General features: G+C 32.7%; 1 protein-coding gene across 2 annotated transcripts in view; it reads left to right on the forward strand.

Moving 5' to 3' along the window:
* The window catches only part of LOC114330885 (neuroendocrine convertase 2), a 423,318-nt gene that overhangs the window by 299,037 nt on the left and 107,560 nt on the right, over window positions 1–16,721 (forward strand). For both annotated transcript variants that reach the window (XM_028280306.2, XM_050644389.1), the window contains exons 9-10: window positions 1,380–1,480; window positions 12,613–12,846. In XM_028280306.2, the coding sequence (XP_028136107.1) occupies window positions 1,380–1,480; window positions 12,613–12,846 (335 nt within the window). The remainder of the gene's footprint in view (window positions 1–1,379; window positions 1,481–12,612; window positions 12,847–16,721) is intronic.

Below are 16,721 nucleotides of genomic sequence, written 5' to 3' on the forward strand. Positions count from 1 at the left end.
CAACTATTCAATGCGCAAAATCAAAATTTTTAATTGAACCCCAAAATCCTCAAAAATCTAATAATTTATTGGCACTTCGTTGAAAGAAAATAAATATGAAGGATAAACAAAGAACAATCAAGATAATAAATGGAAAAACCTCACATTTAATTCAATCGGCAGAGCGGATCCAATCTGGCTGAATCATAAATTCTTCAAAAACCAATAATCTTCATACCCATCTGGATCTATTAGACCATTGTCTCAATCATCGGGTTCGATCGGACACAATTTTATGCTTATCGGGCTCGAAGGTACCAAATGTTATGGACAAACTTCTGATAGAATGGACTGTAATATATTATATTAAAAACTTCTTGTATTCAGCTAAAAAATTAATTACAAATTGTTAAAAAATGTGATTTTATATTATGACAATCAATCTAATAATTTTAATGACAATCTGACAAATATATGTTGTGTATTTTTGATGCTTGTTTTTTCCCGTCATTGAGCAAGGGCGGAACTGTCTATCCAATAATAAATAATACTTTTCGTCCAGTGAAGTTTGTCCAACCCACAAAAATTTTATGGGGGTTTTGTTCCCTTAAACCCCCCCAAACTTCTGTGTACGTTCCAGTTAATTCATTATTGTGGTACCATTAATTAAACACAACGTTTTTAAAACTTTTTTGTCTCGTGGTATTTTTTCGATAAGCCAGTTTTTATCGAGATGTGGCTTCTTTTTTAATATATTTACATAAAAATTTTATGGGGGCTTTGTTCCTTTAAACCCCCCAAATGTTTGTGTACGTTCCAATTAAACAATTATTGTGGTACCATTACTTAAACACAGTGTTTTTAAAACTTTTTTGCCTCTTAGTCGTTTTTTGACATTAAGATATTGCTGTCGTAATAATGCCACATGTCCATTTTCAATAAAAAATCTCTAAGAGTTTTCGATATATGAAAAAAAATCGATTTTCATTTTGTAACTTCAACGGGCTGTAACTTTTTTTGTGTGCACAATTGTATATAGGTAAGTGAGGTTCAATCAACCTATTTTTGACCTTAGAATCTGTGGTATAATTTATGACCAATCTTTTCGGGACACCCTGTATAATACGGCTGTCTGTAGTTTTGTATTGCAACGAGCTCGAAAATGTTTATTCATTTTTAATTTTTTTTTTTTATTTATTAATGCTTTGTATTTTAATAGCGATTTCCGAAGTGGAAATCTAAACGTCAAATAAATTTAATTTCGAACTAAAATTGTGGCTTATTAACAACTAAAAGTATATTGCACCAAACAGAAATTGTTAACGCCAACCCTGTTGATTTGATTGTGCGAGCGATCCCAATGTGACTATATCTTTATCCATTATTCATTTGTTTTCCAGGCAACTACCGATTTATATGGAAAATGCACAACGACCCATTCGGGAACATCGGCAGCAGCTCCTGAGGCAGCAGGTGTGTTCGCGCTAGCGTTGGAAGCAAAGTGAGTTTTTGTCCCGTCGTCAACCAATGGGAAAGTAGACACAAATTTAATTTAATGGAAAAACGAAATTTTAATATACTGTATATGTGGGAGTAAATTATATTGATGAGGGACATTATGTATTCACTACAGCAATATACTTTTGGATGTATATTTTTAAAGGAAATGTCAGAAAATGGCTGATTAATTAATTAAAATCGTAATCAATGAAACAAAATATATAGAATTGTAAATAAGAAAAAAAAGAATGTATGTGTACTTTGTACGCACGTAAGAAGTTATACTTCTATTATAATATAATCTAACTTCATATTATGATTTCAACGAAGTCAATATACCTATCTACTTTAAACAGTTTTTTTTGTATTGTATTTAAATATTAAACTTTAGAAAGAACAAAAATAATACCAAAAATTTAATATAAAAATTTAAAATAAAATAAAAAAAGGATATGACTGTCTGGATTTGAACAGGGGATCTCTCGATCCCTAGGCGAATGCTCTACCGATCAGCTACCACCGCTCTTGTATTCAGTCGATTAGTCGATCATTTTTCGGACATAATTAAAATCATGGTGACAGATACATTAATTGAAAATAAACATTTTCAATAATACTTATTAGGAGAAAGACAAATCCACAGACGTAAAAATTATAATAAATATATTTACTAAAAACACTAATAATAAATATTATATTCTTTTCACGCATACCTTATTTGCGCTACGTAACTTAAAAGACGTAGCGACTAATACCATACTGTAGGTGTGCGCATGCGCCAGGGAATCTAAAAATTTCCCTTTTTTTGTAAGCATTTATTAACAATCAGAATTACATATTCTATAAGCTAATTTGATAACAAGTACAATAACATATATCAATGTATTATTGTACACTAAAATGGCGTTATGAGGTACATCACCCAGCGGTTTCACCTCAGTTTCAGCGAAGATCTATGGGCCATAATCTTCGCAATCTTCTGTTGTTTAGTGGCTGCAGTAATGGTAATATTAATTGGTTGGGGTGGTCTTCCAATTTCTCGTGATGTCTGTTGGCTCTTTCTTGAATTACTGTGCTGACTAACGGGATGTTTAGGTCTGTATGAAGGGTTTGGTTGTAAATGTACCACGGGGCATTTGCGATGGTGCGTAGAATTTTGGATTGAGTTCTTTGGATAATTTTTGTGTTTGATTTGCTGGCATAACTCCATAGTTCTATACCGTACGTCCATATAGGTTTGATGACTGTTTTATAAATCAGCAGTTTGTTCTCAATTGAGAGTCGAGATTTTATACATATAAGCCAATTAATTTCTTTCACTCTCAACTCAATTTGTTTCTTCTTCTTTAAAATGTGTTGTTTCCAGTTTAATTTAGAATCAAGATGAAGCCCCAGGTATTTGACGATGTTCTGTTGTGGTATGTTGACTTGATTAAGGCTAATATTTGGGCATTGGTCTTTCCTTAGTGTGAAAGTTATATGTGTTGACTTAGTTTCGTTAGCTTTTATCTTCCATTTCTTTAACCACTGTCCAATTTGGTCTAGGTGTTCTTGAAGTTTTAATACTGCAGCTCTTGGATCCTCTTCAGTTGCAAATATTGCTGTGTCATCAGCGAAAGTTCCAATGGTGGTTTGTGGAGAGGTTGGTAAATCGGATGTGTACAGTACATAAAGAAGTGGACCCAATATACTACCTTGTGGGACTCCTGATTGAATTTTGTTACGGTTTGATAGTTCATCCTCCACTTTAGTTTCAAATTCTCTGTGATTTAGATATGATTTTAATAAGTTAAAGTATTTGTTGGGTAGGGATTTTTTGATTTTATAAAGTAATCCTGGGTGCCATACCTTATCAAATGCTTGGCTGATGTCCAGAAAGGCTGCTGTGCAATACTGTTTATTATCCAAAGCTCTATTAATTACATTTGATATGCGATGGCATTGTTGCACTGTAGAATGACCTTGCCGGAATCCAAATTGGTGTTCTGGGATCCAGTTTTGGAATTCTAGGTCGCTCATAATTCTTTTAAGTAACAGCTTTTCAAGAAGTTTTGACATTATTGGCAGTAGACTTATTGGGCGGTATGATGAAATATCCGTTAAAGCTTTACCAGGTTTCGGTATCATAATTACTTGGGCAATTTTTAGTGATATAGGCCAATAACTAAGTCTTAAGATTGCATTTAATATGTACAATAACTTCATTATACCTTTTTTTAGGAAGTTGTTTTAGCATTTTTGCTGTTATAAGATCAGTGCCTGGTGCCTTCTTTTCATTCAAATGATTAATTTCATCTTTGATCTCCTTCGGTGTAATTAAAGTTAGTCGCTCTCGTTGATTAATTGGTAAGGCTAGTTCATGCTCTACTTCTTGTACTTGGTCATTGTCGTGTGGCTTGAAGACTTCAGTTAGATGTTCAGAAAATAAATCAGCTTTTTCTTTGTTGCTTTTTGCCCATGGTCCTGGTGGTAATGAGTTTTTCCGAATTGAAGGTGAAGTATTTATTGGTTTATTTTTGTTTTTGATTGGTTTCCAGATAGAGTTATCTTGACGCGAAAGGTTTGATACATAGTTTTCAAATGAGTTGTTTCTCATCTGTTCTAGAGCTGTTTTTAAGTTTCTTGTTTTGTTATTATAAATTGTCCTGTCATCTGGTCTGTGAGTTCTTTGCCAAATTGATCTGGCTTTTCGTTTTTCTGCTACTAGTCTTTTTATTTCAAAAGGAATGTTGGTTGAAAATTTTTTTAGATTTACTTCCTGTTCTATGATTAGCCGGTATGTGTCCCAGTTTGTTTTGAAGTTATGCAGTCGAGGTGTTGGTTTTTTGATTATCACCGTTGTGCTAATTGTGGCAATTATGGGACTATGATCTGATGATAAATCAAAACTTGGTACTACATCTGTATATGATTGAGATATTCCGTTTGTAATAAAGAAATCCAATAGGTCTGGTGTTTTATTTGGATCGGTTGGCCAATATGTCGGTGATCCCGTCGATAGGAATGAGTAGCTTTTATCCTGGATAACTTTTGCTAGCTCTCTGCCTTTGGTGGTTGTTAGGCGTGAACCCCATAGCGTATGTTTACAGTTGTAATCTCCACCTGCTATAAATTTTAGCCCTAGAGTTTCGAAAAAGAGTAAAAGATCCTCTTTTGTAAGTTTATGCCTGGGCGGACAATAAATTGCTGTGACAGTTATATCATATGGAAGAGTTTGTATTTTTATCGATGTTGCTTGAATGTGATTTGTTTCGTATTTTAGCATTTCATAATGTTTTATAGTTTCTCTTATCAATATGGCTGAACCTCCGTGGGCTGTACCATCTGGGTGATTTGTGTAATATAATTTATACTTAGGTATCTTGAAGTAGGTTCTGTCTGTAAAATGGGTTTCACTTACTAGTAGTATGTCAATGAAATTTTGTTCCAGAAATAGTTTTATATCTTCTTTATGATTAGGAAGACCATTGGCATTCCATTGGGCAATTCTTATGAACTTAGACATTGTTAGTTTACTTTATTTACTAGCATGGAAATCATGTTGAGCACCATACTGTTTTGTTGCATTAGCTGGTTAAATAAATTTTTAAACTCTTCTAGAAATTTGGTAAGTATACTCGCTGTATCTTCGTTATTGTTCTGATTATTTGTTGCAGCTTGAGCGTAACTTTCATACTGATTCTGAATCCTGGGTTGTGTATATATTCTGGGTTGTGTATGTATTTGATTTATTGCTGGATTTAATACGTTTCCTCTGTTATGATACCTGTTATTAATATTATAAATTTTTTGGTAATGTTCACATCCTTTATAATTTGCGGGGTGATCCCCACCACATAATGCACATTTTTCTGGAGTTTCTCTAGTCTTCTTACAAGTTGTGGTATTGTGGGCTCCTCCGCATTTGACGCATACAAATGGTTTATTGCAATATGACTTGGAGTGACCGTACGATTGGCATCTCATGCATTGTATTATGCGATTTTTGGTTGTTCGGGGAGGTTCAATTTCAATAACTCTATTCTGTAGCCCCCTTAAGTTATAAATATCTTTGTTATTTGCTGCCGGTTCGAGATCCACGAAGAACAAATTAAGTGGCTCTTTAGTAATTCTGTGTTGTGCATTTATTATATTTCGAACTTTATGACCCAGTTTTAGGAGTTCGTTTTTTATATCCTCGGTGTTAGTAGAGTGGTGAAGGTATTTTATTACAACTCTATAGGCTCGATCCTGTTTTAACTGATATGTATGGTGATAAATGTTATGTTCATTAAAATATCTAACCATTTTTCTATATGTATCTGGCGTGCCACAACTTAATTTTACGACATTGTTAGTTAAACTTTTTGTATGATATTCTTCCCTTTCTGCTACATCCTTAATTTTTTGTACCATTTTTTGATAGTCTTGTACACCGTGTATGAAAATTGGTGGAGGGTTTGCTGTGTTGTTCTCCTTGGGAGGGATTACTTCATTTTCTAGCGCTTCAAATCTATTTTCTGTTACAATAATATTTGTACTGTTTGCATTGTCTGTTGTTTTTCTGATTTTTCTTCTTTTTGAGCTTCTAATTTCTTGCCAATCGTTGCTGCTAGCTGGTTCGTTGTTTTCTTACTCTTCTTCACTGGTGGATGGCAATCGTTGTAATTGATAATTTGAAGCAGAACTATGATATGTGATCGGCACTAATGGAATTTGTGTCTGTGGTAGTGGAGGGTACAAGTTAGGTGGCATTGGTTTAGTTGGTGCTGGTTGCGACATCGATATTAGATATGGCGTGGTTTGTACATTCATGGCTAGTTGCCCTTGTGTGTTGACTTGTTGATACATTTGTGGGTTGGTTATTGAATTATTACTAAACTCTGTATTTATCCCGGATGGAAACATATTTTGAAAAATATATTTATCATCATTTGCGTACCTGTGTATTAGTTTTCCTGGACTGGGCTTGTCACAGTCCCGAACAGGGTGTTTTTTTTTTGGCTGTACTAAATTACTTCGATATGTCGATACAAAAATGGACTGAACAAATTTTATCTACGTTAAATAATCTGTGGTTAAATCACAAAATTCGAAGAGAAACTTTGAATTATGTATTTAAACTTTGACAGTTATTTTGACAATAAAAATTTCCCTCGTGCCTAAAGAAGTATAACTTCAAAAACAATTGACATTACTCATAAATTATCATCTGTACAAAGAACCTCACTTACCCCTTGTAGTACCTAATTGGCTGGTAAAAAATCAGCGTCGAAGCGCGCCGCGGATATCACGGTGCACCCCTGAGCACCTGGTATCCAATTTCGAAGCTTTCCGAGCTTGCAAACAGAGTACTCAGGCACATCAGTCATACCGGGCAAAATCCGAGGGTCGGTTCTGATGTAATATTCGTGTTTATATACAGGCTATACACTCCTTGTATTTATCAACACCAAAATCCTTCGATTAATATGTTTGCATCAATTTGGTGCCAGAACCCTATAAACTACAAAAGATGACGTGCCTTAGCAGTGACCTTGGGCACGAGGTACTCTGATTGTCGGTTCTGATGACGTGTTCGTGCTTAGCGACCCCAAAAAACCCCGAATAATTTGTTAGCATCAATTTAGTATGGAAAACCCTCAAAACTCCAGATGGCTTGCATTATCAGTAACCCTGCGCACAAGGTGTCTCGGGGGGTCGGTTCTGATGACGTATTTATGTTCAGCGACCCCAAACTTGCTATACTGATTTTGACAAGTTTTCATCTTCTGATTTTTTATCTTCTAATATCTCGGATAACAAATCAAACTCAAAGCAATTCCCTACATTCTTCTTCTTCTTCTTGTGCCACTCAGAGGCGTAGCTACCGCCGTATCAGCCGTATCAATTATACGGGCCCCCGACATTCAGGGGCCCCAGTGCGGCAAGTCGAAACAAAATTCCATTTACAAAGATTGAACAAAATATTCTACAATTATTTCACTATTAAAACGCTTTTGAAACAGTGTATATTGTTTGGATATCAACATTTTGGTGTAATGGATTCTTTATCTATGCCTATATAAATCATATTTATCTATTTTTTATTCTCCGCCCCATAAGAACAGAACTTTTTTGTTTTCAAGCTACCTTTCATTGTCAATTCCAATGGCTGTGTGTGAGTTCTTGTATAATGTATAATGCCAAATTGCAATTTTTGTAATCGCTTTATCTTTGAATATTTGAAACAGTATGTATTTTTTGGATATATTTTCGTGTATTCTATTCTTTATCTATAATAATTGTATTTATGTATATCTACACTTCTCCAAGAAATTAACGCACTACCTTAAATATTGGTCATTTTTAATGTCTCATATTTCCTAAACCTGTTATCCGATTTAAGTGATTTTTTTAATATTCTATAGCCGTATTCTTGAACAACCTCGCTGTAAAATATATTGTATACCGATAAATTGTCATTGTATACCGGCTGTATACCAAAAAAACTGTGATTTTTTCTCAAAGTTCACGTCAATCTGTGGAATATTATAGTATTTATAAAATACTGAAATTAAAACCCAACTATAGCCTGATGTTTTCTTAATATTTTATTATTTTATTCATTCGCTTATATAGGATAATAAAAAAAATTAGGTAATACTTTAACAACTGGTCTTATTTTTCATCAATACAGGGTGTTTTTAAATAAGTATGCCAAACTTTAAGGGATAATTCTGCATGAAAAAAATAATGACAGTTTGCTTCATAAACGTATGTCCGCAAATGCTTCGTTTCCGAGAAAGGGGGTGTTGATATTTTTCTTACAAACTGAAGATTTATTTATTGCTCTAAAACTCATTGATATGTGCAAATTAAAGTTGGCGGGTTTTAAGAGGTAGTTATTGTGCATTCTTTAACATACAATTAAGAATTTTATGTTCACCATTGGCGCACATACGGATCATATTACCCCTATGCGTAGAGATGCATCAAGTCAAACTAGTTTGATTTTACTCAACAAACTTGACTTGACTTGAAAATCAAACTTTTTGTATAAAAAAGTTTGACTTGACTTGATTTCGATATCTTTAGGTTTGACTTGAATTCAAACATCTTCAAACAGTTTGAAAAGTTTGAATATTACGCAACGTGTTTATTTTCAATTTTAAATGAGACCGCCTACGCCTTTTTTGTTCACTGGCGGATCAACAGGGGGGTGGGGGTAGGGGAAATACCCCCTCCCAACAAGGTCCAAAAATTTTTTTTTGACAAATTTCAATAAACATAAAAATGTTGTTTTGAAGCTATTTTCTTGTGGCATTTTTATAATCAATTACTTTTAATGGGAAATAAGCCACAATGTTACCAAAAAAGTGATTTTATTAACGTTTCAAAGCCCAAATCGGGTTTCGTTGTCAAAATACAAAATATTACTAAAATAAACAAAAATGTTGTTGCTACGTAAAAAAATTCTTCTAATAATTTATTTAATCTGGCTCATTTATATTCTATTTATATTTGTTTATTTTAGTAGTATTTTATAATTTATCTAATCTGACTTATTTATATTGTATTTATATTTGTTCATTTTAGTAGTATTTTGTATTTTGACAACGAAACCCGATTTGGGCTTCGAAACGTTAATAAAATAATTTTTTTGGTAAAATTGTGGCTTATTTATTAATAATTATTAAGAAAGCTTAATGCATATTTATAGATTAATTTTTTTTTTAATTTAAACCCAACATTTGTAGCCTGTATCCGAAAAAAATTTAAATTGTAGATATAAAACCATATAGACCTGGATCCCGCGTACCAAAAAAAATTTGATTAATAGCAAGCTGAAAGTTCGTTAATAGCTTAACGGTGTCTAGTCAGACAAACTTTGATGTATGGGAATACTGGAACAGAAGAAGTTTTAATTGTGGAAAAGGTTAAAAATTTGGAACGTCAGACTACGTAAACGTTCCATGTATTTTGTCGGACAGAACTTCCAATTGATTTGTTACCATTTCATTAAACTCTCATGCAAAAATCAGACTGGTGTTTATCACTAACTGGGCATTTTAATGAGTGGAACACGAAGAACATGTCAAATGACAGGAATCATGTTGGTTAGTAATAGCAGTCTAATTTTTAATGAGAGTTTAATGAAAGTTAATCTGACGTTCCAAATTTCTAAACTGTTCCACAATTAAAACTTCCCCTGTTCCAGTGTTCCCGTACATCAAAGTTTGTCCGGCTAGACACCGTTCAGCTATTAACAAATTTTCAGCTTACTATTAATCAACTTTTTTTTGGTACGCGGGATCCAGGTCTAATAACCCTATGGTTAGTTTTGAATTTTAAAGAAATACCAAGGAATATACAGCAATACTAACTTTTGTCTTGTGGTACATATTTTCGAGTGAACTAGCAGCTTGGTATTACATGTTTTTTCGAACTGGCCCAAAATAAATAAATGCCTTTTTTAATAAAAGAAAGTCATAAAAATTCCAAATAATTTTATTTTGAGCTGTCCATTGAAAAACCAAATAGTCTTATTTTATTGTAACCCTTAAGGGCATAGGCGTAACATGTCGCTTATCAAAATGTTCAATGTGTTTTAAATGTATTAATTTTTTTCAAATCCTGAGAAAACTAATAAGAATTAAAAAAAAATTAAACGCAGCATGAAAGATTACATTATTTCTGAGGGACGAACATCCCTGAAAATTTCTATAATGTTTACTTTAATAAGTTACATTGGTGAACATAAAAAGGAAAATTTAGTGTTGTTATTAATTGCAAATATTTCATTCAAAACAAACTTTTTATTTATTCTAAGAGACTTTCGGCCCTCGGTAATAACGCAATCTTTCATTCTGCGTTTAAATTTTTCAAAAATACTTATTAGTTTTCTCAGTATTCGAAAAAAATAAATATCTACATTTAAAACTTTTAAATTAAAACACATTGAAAATTTTGACTTTTATGTGGCACTCATTGTATTATTAATTTTCTTATCTTTATTTACAACTAATAACATGTCTATCTCGACAAAAAAGTATATCTACTAAATAAATTATTTTTCAAACTATTTCAAACTAGTTTGACAAACAGTTTGAATTTTCAAACCTGTACGATTGACCAGTTTGACTTGACTTGAAATATTTGTCAGAAGGATTGACTTGAGTTTGACTTGAAATTAAGTCAAACTCAAGTCAAGTTCAAACAGTCAAGTCAAACTTGTGCAACTCTACTTATGCGCGAAAATGGTGAACATTAAATTCCTAATTGTATAACAAAAACGCGCAATAACTACCTCAACCCACCAAAATTCATTTGCATGTTTTAACCGGTTTTAGGGCAAAAAATAAATCGTCAGTTTGTAAGAAAAATTTTAACACCCCCTATCTCAGAAACGAAACATTTGCGGACATACGTTTATAAAGCAAATTGTCATTATTTTTTTCATGCAGAATTACTCCTTAGAGTTTGCCATACTTATTTAAAAACACCCTGTATATTGAAGAAAAACAAGACTAGTTGTTAAAGTACCTAACGTTTTACATAAGCGAATGAATCAAAAAACAGAATGTTAAGAAAACATGAGGCTATATATTATGTAGTTGGGTTTTAATTTCAGTATTTTATAAATACAAAAATATTCCACAGAGTGACGCGAACTTTGAGAAAAAATAAAAATTTGATTGGTACACCCGGTATACAATGACAATTTACCTGTCTAGCAACAATATTATTACAGCGATATTGTCAAAGAGTAAGGCTATGTATAGCATATTTAAAAAATCACTTAAATCGGACAACTGTTATGAAATTCGAGAGCTCAAAAATGACCTACTTTTAAGGTGGTACATTAATGTCTTGGAGAAGTGTATTTGCCGGCCGCTTGCCGTTATACTATAAGCACAGAGCTTTTTTCTTTGTTTAAGCTCATTTTCAATGTCCATTCATGCTTGCATTGAAAAAACTGAATCTGTTTTCAAACAATGAGTCTCGACAATTCAAATCTGTTTTTCGACTTTGGTTTATTAGAGTTTATTAGGTTTATTATTATTATTATCTATATTTGGGTGTTATACGCAGAACTTATTAGTTCCTAAGGTTGTATTATGTAATTTGCAATTTAGTTAAATTTTGCAATACATTGTTTTGTTTTATTTCATTATATTTTACTTTGTATCTACTAATATTGACGATTTATGTAATTTCAGTTAACATTATTTTTTTCTGACTTTTTGTAAGCTTTGTCCATAAGATTGTAAAATTTTCAGTGACAGTAAAACATATTTCTATTCTATTCTATACGAGCGTTTTTGCTTCTTTTGTCGCGGGGGAAAAAGGCCCCCCGACAAACTTTGATATGGGGCCCCCGTGGGGCTAACTACGGCACTGGTGCCGCTCCTATCGGAGATTGGAAATCATCAAGGCTATCCTAACCTTGTTTACTGATGACTTAAAGAGTTTATTAGTGGTGCAGCCAAACCACTCTCTCAAATTCCACAACCATGACATTCTTCTACGGCCTGGATTCCGTTTTCCTCCTATTTTTCCTTGCATTATACATATTCTGAAATAATGCGTATTTAAGTCCTCTCATCAGGTGACCCGAATATTTGAGTTTTCTTCGTTTTATCGTTAACAAAATTTCTGGGTCTTTTTCTATCCTTCGCATTACTTCGAAGTGACTCTTGTGTGACTCTTTCAACCTGACTTATCTTCAGCATTCAACGGTAGCACCACATCTCTAAACTTACAATATTTTGAAAGTACACTAGTAAGTAAACTCTACGCCGTATAACAGCGTGTTAAATACGTAGCCTCAGCAACTCAGCATTCTTAATCGTAGAGGGATGCTTGTATCTCTGCTGCAGAATAGTTTTCTCATCTTTATGAAGGTGGCCTCGGCAATTTCGATACTTCTTTTTATTTCATTGCAATTTCCTACATTGTGAGGCACTAAATATGTTAGACCAAAAAGCCATTACTAAAAAGGCCCTAATATAAGTATTAGGTAGAATTTCAATTCGTATCATCTTCACATCTCCTTTACGCAATTTACAAATTTTCCTAGAAGAGCAGAACAAAGCAAAATCTTAATTTTGATTGATAAATAATTTATTTCGTTTATTTTTCATACTCATAGGTATCTATTGTATGTTTTAGTAATAAGCTGTCATGGAGAGACGTTCAGCACTTGACTGTTTTAACATCTAAACGGAATTCTCTTTTCGACGCCAAAGGAAGATTTCACTGGACTATGAATGGAGTAGGATTAGAATTTAACCATTTATTTGGATTTGGAGTTCTAGATGCCGGTGCTATGGTGGCCTTGGCGAAGCGATGGAAATCAGTACCCCCGCGTTTTCATTGCGAGGCAGGTACTGTCGAAAAAATCCAGTAAGTAAAGTAAAATTAGTTAAAATATAATATTTGCTATACCGGGTGGTGAATTGGAAAGCGGGCCATAGGAAACTCAATGTAAAATTCTAAGCTGTTAAATTCCTGCTTCCCTAATTATTTTACATCAAAAGTCATCAGAAACTATTTGTAGAGAATTGAATTCTCTATTGAAAACAACTGTTAATATTGTTCTATGAACAATAATTATTCAAAATTTTGTAAAAATATAATACAATTTTCAGAGTAATACGCCAAAGCTAGGCCACACACAATACAATAATGTGTATAAGATTGCATTTGTTGACAATGAATTTATTATATTAACAATTAGAACTGTCAATTTTTTTAATTATTTTATCATTTTTTGTTTAAAACACAATAAAGTTGATAAGATACCCTTAGTTAAGGAGAAAATATTAATAATAAAGATATTTTCTTCAGTCAATAATGTGCTCACTGTCAGTTAAATAGTAACGTGTGGCCTAACATACCCACACATACCTACTGCGGTAAATACATTATATTTTTCAAAATTTTGGAATGTGTTTAAATCGTAGAACAATTGTAACTTCTGTTTTTAATACAGATTTCAATCCTCTACAAATAACTTCTCATAACTTTTGATGTAACATAATTAGGGAAGCAGGAATTCAACAGTTTAGAATTTTACATTGAGTTTCCTATGGCCCGTTTTCCGATTCACCACCCGGTATATTATAATGTCAAATAATATATATATACCTACAGTGTGTTCCATTAAGTCGGCATCATATGTGAAACCTTTTTATTTTTAGCTTTATGAAAAAAAAGCTCTTTATTAGTCCATGTAGTGAGACCGCTCCCGTCTGAAAAACATTTCTAATTCGGTTTCTCTGCGGATTCATATTCAAAAAAGTCCCCTTTAAACAAATCTGAAGGGTGCCGGACGGAATTTTTGGGCAGAAATTGTTTAAACAATTTTTTTAAACAAATACATAAGATCACCTTTTATTGCTTCAAAAATATATTTTTAGGTTTTTTGGGTCATTCTAAACAAGAAAGGTATCTTGTGATTTTTCTCAAAAATTGACAGTTTTCGAGTTATAGGCGATTTAAAATCTAAAAAAATGCGAAAATACGCATTTTCGAGGCTTAAAAACTCATATTTAAATTAGTATTTTTAAGGGTGCTAATAACTTGGATTAAAGTTTAAACATTCCTTTTCAAGATTCCGAAGAGTGATCGGGTCTAACTTCAATTTAGACCGTAGTTTTTTAATTGTTAATTATGCGTGTCCATTCGGTTTTTTTGCTGGTGCGACGGGCACTATTTTCAAAAATCTATTTTCCTCCGAAAAATATTTTTTCTAGATTCTTTGGGACATTCTAAATAAAACAAGTTTCTTGACATTTTTCTCAAAAGTTAATAGTTTTAAAGTAATACGCGATTTAAAAACCGAAAAATGACAAAACACATTTTCGCATTTTAAATCGCTTATAACTTTAAAACTAGTCCCAAAGAATCTAGAAAAAATATTTTTCGGAGGAAAATAGATTTTTGAAAATAGTGCGCACCGCACCGGCAAAAAAACCGGATGGACATGCATAATTAACAATTAAAAAACTACGGTCTAATTTGAAGTTAGACCCAATCACTCTTCGGAATCTTGAAAATGAATGTTTAAACTTTAATCCAAGTTATTAGCACCCTTAAAAATACTAATTTAAATATGAGTTCTTAAGCCTCGAAAGTACGTATTTTCGCATTTTTTAGATTTTCATAAGAAAATCATAAGATACCTTTCTTGTTTAGAATGACCCAAAAAACCTAAAAATATATTTTTTGAAGCAATAAAAGGTGATCTTATGTATTTGTTTAAAAAAATTGTGTAAGCAATTTCTGCCCAAAATTCCGTCCGGCACCCTTCAGATTTGTTTAAAGGGGACATTTTTGAATATGAATCCGCAGAGAAACCGAATTAGAAATGTTTTTCAGACGGGAGCGGTCTCACCACATGGACTATATAAAAAGTTCTGCATGTTCTAAAACCTAAAATACAATCAGATATTAATTTTTTTTCAGTCGTATACCTACGAGGTTTGCCAAAAAATATGAACATAAAATTCATATTTTTTAACAAACCGCGTAATATGACTAAAAAAATTTAATATTTGATGATTTCATTCTAGCTTTTGGCTCATTGAAAACTTTTTATAAAGCATAACTTTTTTTCATAAAATTGAAAATAAAAATGTTTTCCCTAGTGTCCAATTAAGTCTGCCATAGGGGGAAAAAGTTCTGAATAATTTAAATCAAATTGTTAATAATTTAAAAAACGTCGAAATCTCTGCATAAAATGGATAGGTTCTCTTTATATAGGCCTATAATTACTAAAAAACACAGATACCTGGAATTGCCACAGTCCAGAACACTGTCTTTTTTGCTTATTTCCCTGGTGTTTAACTGCAAAAGGAACAGTTATGCTTCTTCAGTATGCACGCATAACTGTAATAAGAATAAACATAGAAAACAGATGAACGAACTAATAAAAACGAAACACATTCAGAAGGGAACATGAATGGACATACGACTTCCGATCTCTATTTGCTAAAGGTGGCGACAATGAACCACCAACACCTGAAGTTACGACAAACGAAGAAATAAATATCTAGGAAGGAGAGGCAAAGGAACCATTAAGGAAGTTAAAAAATCGAAAATCACCAAAAGATGACAAAAATATCGAACGAACTGCTAAAGTACGGGTGACAAGATCTGACCAAACCACTTTAAAATTAATCCAAAAAATAATAGAACATAACAGAATACAACATGAATGGAGATCAAGCATCCTAATACCTCTTTTCAAAAAGGGAGACAAATCGGGAGAATTACAGAGTAATTAAATTATTAAACACAACCTTAAAATTAACAACCAAAGTGATAACAAACAAACCGAATGAAATTATAACATTAGCAATACAACAGGTTTTAGGTCGGGAAGATCATGCATCGAAGCTGTATTTATAATGTGGCAAGTTCAAGAGAAATCATTAGAATACAACAAAATGACATATTTACGTTTCGTGTACCTTAAGAAGACATTTGACAGAGTGAGATTAAAGGAGTTTATCCATTTGTTGTAAGTACTCAAAAGAGCTGCCTCTAGGAATAATTAAAACGATCGAAAATATGTACCAGAACAACACAATAAAAGTAAAAGTCGAAGATGAACTCACTGACCCAATTTAAGCTGGCAGTGGGGGAGCGTTCAAGTATTACGTAACGCAATTTTTGAAGATTTTTTATCCCCCAACCTGCGTTAGGTAATACTTGAACGGCCCCTAGGCTAAATAAAACCGGGGAAATCCCTGTTCTTTATTGGTCAATCTGATCATGGATGAAATAATAAAAAAAGGTCAGAACTAAAAAAGGATGCCAAATGGGAGAAAAACAACTTAAAATAATCTGCTATGCAGACGAAGCAATACTCATTTCTTAAAATGAAGATGATTTACAACGTATGAGAAAATTTAACATGTTTATCACCCAAAAAAGAGAAAAGTTATAACAGCAAATCCAATAAGTCTGGCTTTGTGACTAAAAGTCTATGCCAAAAACACAAAAAAAAATCCAATAAGATGTAAATTAGAGCTGGAAGTTCAGATAATAGAACAAGTGAAGGAGTTTAAATCTCTAGGCATCACAATATCTAGCTGCGGAAAGTTCGAAACAAAAATAAAAGATCAAGTGAATAGAGCAAACAGAGGCGCAGGTTGCCTGAATGAAACAATATGAAGAAATAAAAATATCGGAAAAGAAATGAAAGACATGAAATGAATTTACAATACAGGCATCAGACCAATAATGACATATGCGGCAGAAACACGCCCTGA

The sequence above is a fragment of the Diabrotica virgifera genome, chromosome 2 (assembly GCF_917563875.1).
Source record: "Diabrotica virgifera virgifera chromosome 2, PGI_DIABVI_V3a".
Classification (NCBI taxonomy): domain Eukaryota; kingdom Metazoa; phylum Arthropoda; class Insecta; order Coleoptera; family Chrysomelidae; genus Diabrotica; species Diabrotica virgifera.